Source organism: Nerophis ophidion, linkage group LG02 (assembly GCF_033978795.1).
Source record: "Nerophis ophidion isolate RoL-2023_Sa linkage group LG02, RoL_Noph_v1.0, whole genome shotgun sequence".
Classification (NCBI taxonomy): Eukaryota; Metazoa; Chordata; class Actinopteri; order Syngnathiformes; family Syngnathidae; genus Nerophis; species Nerophis ophidion.
The window spans coordinates 74,846,564-74,859,125 of NC_084612.1; the positions used below are offsets into that span (position 1 = coordinate 74,846,564).

Here is a 12,562-nt window from a genome sequence, read left to right on the forward strand (position 1 = left end):
CGTTGGTGTCCTACCCAGAGTAGAGATTTAATTGCAAATATTTCAAGAAAATTGGAAGTTATGAGCATTAACATTTTCCACCACAAGGGGGCGATATTGGCACCACAGTAGTTGTGCATTGGCGTCCTACCCAGAGTCGATATTTACTCGCAAATATTTTAAGAAAATCTGAGCATGTCAAATTAAGTTATGACCGTTATAATTGTCAACATCGTGAAACACTTTTTTTTTTTTTTAAGTCGGACAAATGCTTGTGGAGGCAACCTGTGCGTAAATGGGCAACTTTTTTTTTTTCCATTTCAGGAAGAAGGGAGTGGTTGGAATGACCCCTCACTCCCACTAAGAGAGAGAGGGAGGAGAGAAAGAGAGAGAGAGAGAGAGAGAGTGTGCAAGTGGACCTGGGATCCTCAGGTGTTCGGCTCCAGTCATGGCCGGGAATTCAGAGAAAGTAGCGATCGCCTCAGCGGGGCCGGAAGACGTGCAGCAGTTCATGCCTCCGGTGAGAGTCCGTGCACTGGGTCTGTGGGACGTGATCATTAACGCTCCAGGTCTTTGGTTTTTGTTTGGTTTTGTTTGCGCAGGCTTACTCTACTTTGGCGGTGAAGCCCGCCGCCACCGGGCGCTTCCTCAAGGCCGGGATGGCGGTGCTGGTCGCCGGGGCCCTGCTGCTGCTGCTGGGGGCCGTCGGAGCCTTTTACTTCTGGAACAACAATGAAAAACACGTAAGTGTGTGGTGTAAGACACTCAGACCGGACAGCATGCGGGGGATCATCGAAGTCCACTTAAGCAGCGAATTTACCTTTTTTTTAAACGCTAAAAAGAGTCATCAACTTTAGAGTGGGACTCTTTTTTTTTTTTTTTTTTGGGAGGGTGGGCAAACATGGAGTTAAACAAGACATGTTACATGATGGAGTGCATGAATGGAGCCCTTGTGTGTGTGGGGTGGGGTGGGGGTGGAGGGGGTCCTCTCTGGTCCGGTTGACGGTCCGGGTGCAAGAGGTGTGAGGACAGAGGGGAAAACTCGCAGCTTTTTGGGTATTTTTTTTACGAGGACGTGGCTGCTACTGTAATTAAGAAGTGGTATTAAAAACCTTTAAAGGCCTAGAGGCCACATGCGTGGACAGCAAGTTTTTAGCTCTTATTTCCAAAATTGTGTACGCTACTGAATTGGGGTCTTATGGCCACTTATGTGGACACTTATACTGCCGTCTGGTGGTGTCAGAAGAGTATATCCCATCCATCCATTTTCTACCGCTTATTCCCTTTCGGGGTCGCGGGGGGCGCTGGCGCCTATCTCAGCTACAATCGGGCGGAAGGCAGGGTACACCCTGGACAAGTCGCCACCTCATCGCAGGGCCAACACAGATAGACAGACAACATTCACACTCACATTCACACACTAGGGCCAATTTAGTGTTGCCAATCAACCTATCCCCAGGTGCATGTCTTTGGAAGTGGGAGGAAGCCGGAGTACCCGGAGGGAACCCACGCATTCACGGGGAGAACATGCAAACTCCACACAGAAAGATCCCGAGCCTGGATTTGAACCCAGGACTGCAGGACCTTCGTATTGTGAGGCAGACGCACTAACCCAGAAGAGTATAACATACGATGAATTTGGGGAAAAAAAGTGTAAAAATAAGAATTAGCATGTGACTAAGCATGAAGTACACGTTTGTGTACTTATGGACTAAATACATTATATCAAAAGATGACTCTTAATTTTTACTCTAATTAGGGTCCAATAAGCCTAAATAGCAAAGAAAAAAAAAGCATGTAAACAAACAGCTCGGGCCTTAAGATGTTAAGGAGACCCATCACCAGAGATTGGAACTATAGGGCTGACGGCTTTTTAGTTACCTTCCGAACTCCAGTGTGACTTTTCTGATGGCAGTGCATCAAAGAAAAGGAAAGTGAAGGAAGTGGAGAAATCCACACGCCAAGCTCCTTCCAGTCCTGGTTGAGAGCTCCAATTAGGGCTAAAACAAGCGAAAAGCCGACCTACGAAACGTGTGCAAAGTGGATCGGGTCCGTCAAGTAAGAAGGCGTGCGATCCGTTTTGCGCCTCGGTTTTCATTGATACGCAAAATATATGCCGATCATCAGAGCAGCCAGAATTCTGGGCGGCGATAATGCAAATACAAAACTCGGGAAACGCGTGCGGTCACGTCCTACCCTAAGCCCCGACCCACCATCAAAACATTCGGGAAGGTTGGAGCGTGTGGAAGGAAGTTATGAGCGTTATAATTTTCCACCACAAGGAGGCGATTCTGGCAGCACAGTAGACGTGCGTTGGTGTCCCACCCAAAGTCGAGATTTACTTGCAAATATTTCAAGAAAATCGGACCATGAGCAAGGAAGTTGTAGCTGTTATCAGTGTATGACAGTTATAATTGTCCACCACAAGGGGTCGATATTGTTTCCACAGTAGTTGTTCGTTGGCGTCCTACCTAAAGTCGAGATTTACTCACAAATATTTCAGGAAAATCGACGAATATCTAGTAAGTTATTGGCGTTATAATTTTCCACCACAAGGGGTCCATATTGGCACCACAGTAGACGTGCGTTGGTGTCCTACCCAGAGTCGAGATTTACTCGCAAATATTTCGAGAAAATCGGAGCATGTGGAAGGAAGTTGTAGCTGTTATCATTTTCCACCACAAGGGTGCGATATTGGCACCAGAGTAGTCGTCCGTTAGCGTCCTACCCAAAGTCGAGATTTACTCGCAAAAATTTCGAGAAAATCGACGAATGTGTAAGTAAGTTATGAGCGTTACAATTTTCCACCACAAGGGGTCGATATTGTCACCACAGTAGTTGTTCGTTGGTGTCCTACCCAGGGTAGAGATTTAATCGCAAATATTTCAAGAAAATTGGAAGTTATGAGCATTAACATTTTCCACCACAAGGGGTTGATATTGACACCACGGTAGTCGTGCATTGGCGACCCACCCAGAGTCGATATTTACTCGCAAATATTTTAAGAAAATCGGAGCATGTCAAATTAAGTTATGACCGTTATAATTGTCCACCACAAGGGGGCGATATTGGCACCACAGTGGTCATGCGTTGGCGTCCCACCCATAGTCGAGATTAATCGCAAATATTTTAAGAAAATCGGAGCATGTGTAAGTTATGAGCGTTATAATTTTCCACCACAAGGGGTCGATATTGTCACCACAGTAGTTGTTCGTTGGCGTCCTACCCAGAGTAGAGATTTACTTGCAAATATTTCAAGAAAATTGGAAGTTATGAGCATTAACATTTTCCACCACAAGGGGTCCATATCGGCACCAGAGTAGTCGTGCGTTGGCGTCCTACCCAAAGTCGAGATTTACTCGCAAATATTTCGAGAAAATCGGACCATGTGGAAGGAAGTTGTAGCTGTTATCATTTTCGACCACAAGGGGGCAATATTGGCACCGCAGTAGGCGTCCGTTAGCATCCTACCCAGAGTCGAGATTTACTCGCAAATATTTCAAGAAAATCGGAGCATGTGGAAGGAAGTTGTAGCTGTTATAATTTTCGACCACAAGGGGGCGATTCTGACACCACAGTAGTCATGCGTTGGCGTCCCACTCAGATTCGAGATTTACTCGCAAAAATGTCAAGAAAATCGGAGCATGTGTAAGGAAGTTGTAGCTGTTATAATTTTCCACCACAAGGGGGCGATTCTGACACCACAGTAGTCGAGCGTAGGGGTCCTACCCAGAGTCGAGATTTACTCACAAAAATTTCAAGAAAATCGGAGCATGTGTAAGTAAGTTATGAGCGTTAAAATTTTCCACCACAAGGGGTCGATATTGGCACCAGAGTAGTCGTGCGTTGGCGACCCACCCAAAGTCGATATTTACTCGCAAATATTTTAAGAAAATCGGAGCATGTCAAATTAAGTTATGACCGTTATAATTGTCCACCACAAGGGGTCGATATTGTCACCACAGTAGTTGTTCGTTGGCGTCCTACCCAGAGTCGAGATTTACTCACAAAAATTTAAAGAAAATCTGAGCATGTGTAAGTAAGTTATGAGCGTTATAATTTTCCACCACAAGGGGTCCATATTGGCACCACAGTAGTCGTGCGTTGGCGTCCTACCCAAAGTCGAGATTTACTCGCAAATATTTCGAGAAAATCGGACCATGTGGAAGGAAGTTGTAGCTGTTATCATTTTCGACCACAAGGGGGCAATATTGGCACCGCAGTAGGCGTCCGTTAGCATCCTACCCAGAGTCGAGATTTACTCGCAAATATTTCAAGAAAATCGGAGCATGTGGAAGGAAGTTGTAGCTGTTATAATTTTCGACCACAAGGGGGCGGTTCTGACACCACAGTAGTCATGCGTTGGCGTCCCACTCAGATTCGAGATTTACTCGCAAAAATGTCAAGAAAATCGGAGCATGTGGAAGGAAGTTGTAGCGATTAGAATTGTCCACCACAAGGGGTCGATTTTGCACAACAGTAGTCGTGCGTTGGCGTCCTACCCAAAGTCGAGATTTACTCGCAAATATTTCGAGAAAATCGTACCATGTGGAAGGAAGTTGTAGCTGTTATCATTTTCGACCACAAGGGGGCAATATTGGCACCGCAGTAGGCGTCCGTTAGCATCCTACCCAGAGTCGAGATTTACTCGCAAATATTTCAAGAAAATCGGAGCATGTGGAAGGAAGTTGTAGCTGTTATAATTTTCTACCACAAGGGGGGCGATTCTGACACCACAGTAGTCATGCGTTGGCGTCCCACTCAGATTCGAGATTTACTCGCAAAAATGTCAAGAAAATCGGAGCATGTGGAAGGAAGTTGTAGCGATTAGAATTGTCCACCACAAGGGGTCGATTTTGCACAACAGTAGTCGTACGTTGGCGTCCTACCCGGAGTCGAGATTTACTCACAAAAATTTAAAGAAAATCTGAGCATGTGTAAGTAAGTTATGAGCGTTATAATTTTCCACCACAAGGGGGCCATATTGGCACCACAGTAGTCGTACGTTGGCGACCCACCCAAAGTCGAGATTTACTCGCAAATATTTTAAGAAAATCGGACCATGTGGAAGGAAGATGTAGCTGTTATCATTTTTGACCACAAGGGGGCAATATTGGCACCGCAAGTCACGATCAATTCCAGATCTTTAAGCCGCATATTAGTTTGGAAAGAAAGATGATTATTTAAATTAAATGAATGACTGTTTGATGGTTGATGTCGAGGAGCAGTTTTCGCCCACAGGCCCCGCCCACTAGGAAGGGGTTTGACCAGTCACTGACCCATCCGGCACATCAGGATGTCATCATCATCATCATCATCATTTGTACCAAATTGGAATCAAGATCTGGGTTTGCAGAACCGGGTAACAAATGTTAAAATTTTGGTGCCATCCCTTGGCGTGGGCGAAATTTCTTGGCAATTTATCATCGCCTATATTTGTAGTAAATGTCAAATTTAATCGTAGCATTTTGGTCCAAGTCCCGAGGATTTCGTTAAAAAGTACGACCCCTGTTTTTGGACGAAAAATGGTTGATAGAAAACGGGACGGCCGACTTCCTGTTTGTTTTTTAAAAATATGGCTTCTTGAGACTTTTATGACGTCTGGGGACGGAACGTAAACCCGGTGGCAGGGGCAGATTTTTTTTTTTGTTTTGTTTAATTTCTAGGGAATGCTACGTAGTCAATTTTAAAATGTTGTGTACGTGATCACGAAAATATAGATTTTTTTTTTTTCAGACTAAAAAAGCTTGCAAAAATCGGTGACTTTTTGTATACATCAAGAGCCTCAAAAAGCGATTGAGATGGCAGAATACATTTTTAACGGCGCAATTCCGATCGGGCCTTTGCAGCTTTTGCATTACTTAGCACACGCAATGTGATTTATCGACACTCATCACCGATTCGGTAGCCCCGTTTTGCGTTTTATTTTGCACATTTTTTATTTTCGGACGTTCAAACTGCAAAGGGGACAGCCCTATCCTGGAGAAGACACTACATTTTTAGCTTAATGCTTAATCTGAGATACGAGCTACTGTACATATGACACTTACACACGAAAATCTCCTTTTATGGTCAAAAGGTGTGCTGTCCTGACTTAGCACACACCCAGAGACAGGAAGGAGGAATAGACAACAGTTAGTTTGGCTTTTCCAAGTTAGGAGCGGCTCATTTTTCCTCACCCGACCTCCTCCAGGAACTGCAGTCCCTTGTAAATGACACTCACTTGTAAAAAAAAACAAACTTTTCCGACGTCAATTTTGAATCCGGCCGCACTGACGTGACCGGACTAGGATGACAAGAGCAGAAATACGGCTCAAAAGAAAACAGACTTGAGACAAGGTACAGCCGCAGATTTTACAAAGCGGAAACAGGAAGTACAAAGAGACAAAAATAACTGTTAAATTGGGGTAACGGGGGTAACGTCATGGGATTTCCGTGCAAATGCTTCACTGTTGAATTGTGTGAACGCTCCAAAGCAGGCTTTACCTTGACAAGTTCCAAAAACTCCCAGATTTCCCAGAATTTCAGGTTTTCTGGGACATTTTTCCCATTCAAAAATGAATTGGCCATTTTTCAACCCTTTGCCATTTCCACATTTTTCGACCTATTCAAACCATTCCACCTTTAACACAATCCAACATTCTGGAAATTCAAACTATCATTTTTCTAGGTTCCAAAAAATTCCAGGATTTTTCAGAATTTCTGCTTTTCCAAAGCCCTATTTCCACCCTTTTTTCTGGCGACTACTCCTTCCACATTTTGCAACGCATTTCAACCGTTCCACCGTCAAAATATTCCTCTTAATCAAGACAAAAACGAAATTGTTTTTCGAACTAGAATAATTCCCGGTTTTCCCAAAATTCCAGGATTTCCGTAATACCATTTCTCAATTTCAACATTTCTCCCCCGATTTGAAAAATTTCAACACCAACAATTTCAACTCACTCCGATCATTCAAGTTTTTTTTAATTTTTTTAACCATTTTCAAAAAATTCCCGCTCTTTTCAAAATTCTCAATTTTTCGGAAATGGAACATTTTTCAAAGTTCCACAACTCCCGCATTTTTCATCCGATTCAAACTGTTCCAACTTCAAAATATTCAGCCTGTTCAGGAATTGTGTGCTCTAATTAAAGAATTCTAAGAAAAAAAAATTCCCGTATTTCCCATAATTCCCTTTTTTTTATGCATTTCCCCATTCAAAATGAATTGGCCATTTTTCAACCCTTTGCCATTTCCACATTTTTCGACCTATTCAAACCATTCCACCCTTAACATAATCCACCATTCTGGAAATTCAAACTATCATTTTTCTAAGTTCCAAAAAATTCCAGGATTTTTCAGAATTCCTGCTTTTCCAAAGCCCTATTTCCACCTTTTTTTCTGGCGACTACTCCTTCCACATTTTTCAACCGTTCCACCGTCAAAATATTCCTCTTAATCAAGACAAAAACTAAATTGTTTTTCGAACTAGAAAAATTCCCGGTTTTCCCAAAATTCCAGGATTTCCGTAATACCATTTCTCAATTTCGACATTTCTCCCCCGATTTGAAAAATTTCAACACCAACAATTTCAACTCACTCCGATCATTCAAGTTTTTTTTAGTTTTTTTTTAACCATTCTCAAAAAAATTCCCGCTCTTTTCAAAATTCTCAATTTTTCGGAAATGGAACATTTTTCAAAGTTCCACAACTCCCGCATTTTTCATCCGATTCAAACTGTTCCAACTTCAAAATATTCAGCCTGTTCAGGAATTGTGTGCTCTAATTAAAGAATTCTGAGAAAAAAAATTCCCGTATTTCCCATAATTCCCTTTTTTTTATGCATTTCCCCATTCAAAATGAATTGGCCATTTTTCAACCCTTTGCCATTTCCACATTTTTCGACCTATTCAAACCATTCCACCTTTAACACAATCCAACATTCTGGAAATTCAAACTATCATTTTTCTAAGTTCCCAAAAATTCCAGGATTTTTCAGATTTTCTGCTTTTCCAAAGCCCTATTTCCACCCTTTTTTCTGGCGACTACTCCTTCCACATTTTTCAACCGTTCCACCGTCAAAATATTCCTCTTAAATCAAGACAAAAACGAAATTGTTTTTCGAACTAGAAAAATTCACGGTTTTCCCAAAATTCCAGGATTTCCGTAATACCATTTCTCAATTTCAACATTTCTCCCCCGATTTGAAAAATTTCAACACCAACAATTTCAACTCACTCTGATCATTCAAGTTTTTTTTTGTTTTTTTTTAACCATTCTCAAAAAAATTCCCGCTCTTTTCAAAATTCTCAATTTTTCGGAAGTGGAACATTTTTCAAAGTTCCACAACTCCCGCATTTTTCATCCGATTCAAACTGTTCCAACTTCAAAATATTCAGCCTGTTCAGGAATTGTGTGCTCTAATTAAAGAATTCTAAGAAAAAAAAATTCCCGTATTTCCCATAATTCCCTTTTTTTTATGCATTTCCCCATTCAAAATGAATTGGCCATTTTTCAACCCTTTGCCATTTCCACATTTTTCGACCTATTCAAACCATTCCACCTTTAACACAATCCAACATTCTGGAAATTCAAACTATCATTCTTCTAAGTTCCAAAAAATTCCAGGATTTTTCAGAATTTCTGCTTTTCCAAAGCCCTATTTCCACCCTTTTTTCTGGCGACTACTCCTTCCACATTTTGCAACGCATTTCAACCGTTCCACCGTCAAAATATTCCTCTTAATCAAGACAAAAACGAAATTGTTTTTCGAACTAGAAAAATTCCCGGTTTTCCCAAAATTCCAGGATTTCCGTAATACCATTTCTCAATTTCAACATTTCTCCCCCGATTTGAAAAATTTCAACACCAACAATTTCAACTCACTCTGATCATTCAAGTTTTTTTTTTTTTTTTTAACCATTTTCAAAAAAATTCCCGCTCTTTTCAAAATTCTCAATTTTTCGGAAATGGAACATTTTTCAAAGTTCCACAACTCCCGCATTTTTCATCCGATTCAAACTGTTCCAACTTCAAAATATTCAGCCTGTTCAGGAATTGTGTGCTCTAATTAAAGAATTCTAAGAAAAAAAAATTCCCGTATTTCCCATAATTCCCTTTTTTTTATGCATTTCCCCATTCAAACTGAATTGGCCATTTTTCAACCCTTTGCCATTTCCACATTTTTCGACCTATTCAAACCATTCCACCTTTAACACAATCCAACATTCTGGAAATTCAAACTATCATTTTTCTAAGTTCCCAAAAATTCCAGGATTTTTCAGAATTTCTGCTTTTCCAAAGCCCTATTTCCACCCTTTTTTCTGGGCGACTACTCCTTCCACATTTTGCAACGCATTTCAACCGTTCCACCGTCAAAATATTCCTCTTAATCAAGACAAAAACGAAGTTGTTTTTCGAACTAGAAAAATTCCCGGTTTTCCCAAAATTCCAGGATTTCCGTGATACCATTTCTCAATTTCAACATTTCTCCCCCGATTTGAAAAATTTCAACACCAACAATTTCAACTCACTCCGATCATTGAAGTTTTTTTTTTTTTTTTAACCATTTTCAAAAAAATTCCCGCTCTTTTCAAAATTCTCAATTTTTCGGAAATGGAACATTTTTCAAAGTTCCACAACTCCCGCATTTTTCATCCGATTCAAACTGTTCCAACTTCAAAATATTCAGCCTGTTCAGGAATTGTGTGCTCTAATTTTAGAATTCTAAGAAAAAAAATTCCCGTATTTCCCATAATTACCTTTTTTTAAGCATTTCCCCATTCAAAATGAATTGGCCATTTTTCAACCCTTTGCCATTTCCACATTTTTCGACCTATTCAAACCATTCCACCTTTAACACAATCCAACATTCTGGAAATTCAAACTATCATTTTTCCAAGTTCCAAAAAATTCCAGGATTTTTCAGAATTTCTGCTTTTCCAAAGCCCTATTTCCACCCTTTTTTCTGGCGACTACTCCTTCCACATTTTGCAACGCATTTCAACCGTTCCACCGTCAAAATATTCCTCTTAAATCAAGACAAAAACGAAATTGTTTTTCGAACTAGAAAAATTCCCGGTTTTCCCAAAATTCCAGGATTTCCGTAATACCATTTCTCAATTTCAACATTTCTCCCCCGATTTGAAAAATTTCAACACCAACAATTTCAACTCACTCCGATCATTCAAGTTTTTTTTTTAACCATTCTCAAAAAAATTCCCGCTCTTTTCAAAATTCTCAATTTTTCGGAAATGGAACATTTTTCAAAGTTCCACAACTCCCGCATTTTTCATCCGATTCAAACTGTTCCAACTTCAAAATATTCAGCCTGTTCAGGAATTGTGTGCTCTAATTAAAGAATTCTAAGAAAAAAAATTCCCGTATTTCCCATAATTCCCTTTTTTTTATGCATTTCCCCATTCAAAATGAATTGGCCATTTTTCAACCCTTTGCCATTTCCACATTTTTCGACCTATTCAAACCATTCCACCTTTAACACAATCCAACATTCTGGAAATTCAAACTATCATTTTTCTAAGTTCCAAAAAATTCCAGGATTTTTCAGAATTCCTGCTTTTCCAAAGCCCTATTTCCACCCTTTTTTCTGGCGACTACTCCTTCCACCTTTTTCAACGCATTTCAACCGTTCCACCGTCAAAATATTCCTCTTAATCAAGACAAAAACGAAATTGTTTTTCGAACTAGAAAAATTCCCGGTTTTCCCAAAATTCCAGGATTTCCGTAATACCATTTCTCAATTTCAACATTTCTCCCCCGATTTGAAAAATTTCAACACCAACAATTTCAACTCACTCCGATCATTCAAGTTTTTTTTTTTTTTTTTTAACCATTTTCAAAAAAATTCCCGCTCTTTTCAAAATTCTCAATTTTTCGGAAATGGAACATTTTTCAAAGTTCCACAACTCCCGCATTTTTCATCCGATTCAAACTGTTCCAACTTCAAAATATTCAGCCTGTTCAGGAATTGTGTGCTCTAATTAAAGAATTCTAAGAAAAAAATTCCCGTATTTCCCATAATTCCCTTTTTTTTATGCATTTCCCCATTCAAAAATGAATTGGCCATTTTTCAACCCTTTGCCATTTCCACATTTTTCGACCTATTCAAACCATTCCACCTTTAACACAATCCAACATTCTGGAAATTCAAACTATCATTCTTCTAAGTTCCCAAAAATTCCAGGATTTTTCAGAATTTCTGCTTTTCCAAAGCCCTATTTCCACCCTTTTTTCTGGCGACTACTCCTTCCACATTTTTCAACGCATTTCAACCGTTCCACCGTCAAAATATTCCTCTTAATCAAGACAAAAACGAAATTGTTTTTCGAACTAGAAAAATTCACGGTTTTCCCAAAATTCCAGGAATCCGTAATACCATTTCTCAATTTCAACATTTCTCCCCCGATTTGAAAAATTTCAACACCAACAATTTCAACTCACTCCGATCATTCAAGTTTTTTTTGTTTTTTTATAACCATTTTCAAAAAAATTCCCGCTCTTTTCAAAATTCTCAATTTTTCGGAAATGGAACATTTTTCAAAGTTCCACAACTCCTGCATTTTTCATCCGATTCAAACTGTTCCAACTTCAAAATATTCAGCCTGTTCAGGAATTGTGTGCTCTAATTAAAGAATTCTAAGAAAAAAAAATTCCCGTATTTCCCATAATTCCCTTTTTTTTATGCATTTTCCCATTCAAAATGAATTGGCCATTTTTCAACCCTTTGCCATTTCCACATTTTTCGACCTATTCAAACCATTCCACCTTTAACACAATCCAACATTCTGGAAATTCAAACTATCATTTTTCCAAGTTCCAAAAAATTCCAGGATTTTTCAGAATTTCTGCTTTTCCAAAGCCCTATTTCCACCCTTTTTTCTGGCGACTACTCCTTCCACATTTTTCAACGCATTTCAACCGTTCCACCGTCAAAATATTCCTCTTAAATCAAGACAAAAACGAAATTGTTTTTCGAACTAGAAAAATTCCCGGTTTTCCCAAAATTCCAGGATTTCCGTAATACCATTTCTCAATTTCAACATTTCTCCCCCGATTTGAAAAATTTCAACACCAACAATTTCAACTCACTCTGATCATTCAAGTTTTTTTTTTTTTTTTAACCATTCTCAAAAAAATTCCCGCTCTTTTCAAAATTCTCAATTTTTCGGAAGTGGAACATTTTTCAAAGTTCCACAACTCCCGCATTTTTCATCCGATTCAAACTGTTCCAACTTCAAAATATTCAGCCTGTTCAGGAATTGTGTGCTCTGATTAAAGAATTCTAAGAAAAAAAAATTCCCGTATTTCCCATAATTCCCTTTTTTTTATGCATTTCCCCATTCAAAATGAATTGGCCATTTTTCAACCCTTTGCCATTTCCACATTTTTCGACCTATTCAAACCATTCCACCTTTAACACAATCCAACATTCTGGAAATTCAAACTATCATTTTTCTAAGTTCCCAAAAATTCCAGGATTTTTCAGATTTTCAGATTTTCCAAAGCCCTATTTCCACCCTTTTTTCTGGCGACTACTCCTTCCACATTTTTCAACGCATTTCAACCGTTCCACCGTCAAAATAT

At 39.6% G+C, this 12,562-nt stretch overlaps 1 protein-coding gene across 1 annotated transcript in view; it reads left to right on the forward strand.

Annotated features, from left to right (window-relative positions):
• The first annotated feature begins 370 nt into the window (after positions 1-370).
• The window catches only part of LOC133545399 (leukocyte cell-derived chemotaxin 1-like), a 58,430-nt gene continuing 46,238 nt past the window's right edge, over positions 371-12,562 (forward strand). The window contains exons 1-2 of the mRNA XM_061890949.1: positions 371-499; positions 582-722. Of these exons, the coding sequence (XP_061746933.1) occupies positions 428-499; positions 582-722 (213 nt within the window). The 5' untranslated portion in view covers positions 371-427. The remainder of the gene's footprint in view (positions 500-581; positions 723-12,562) is intronic.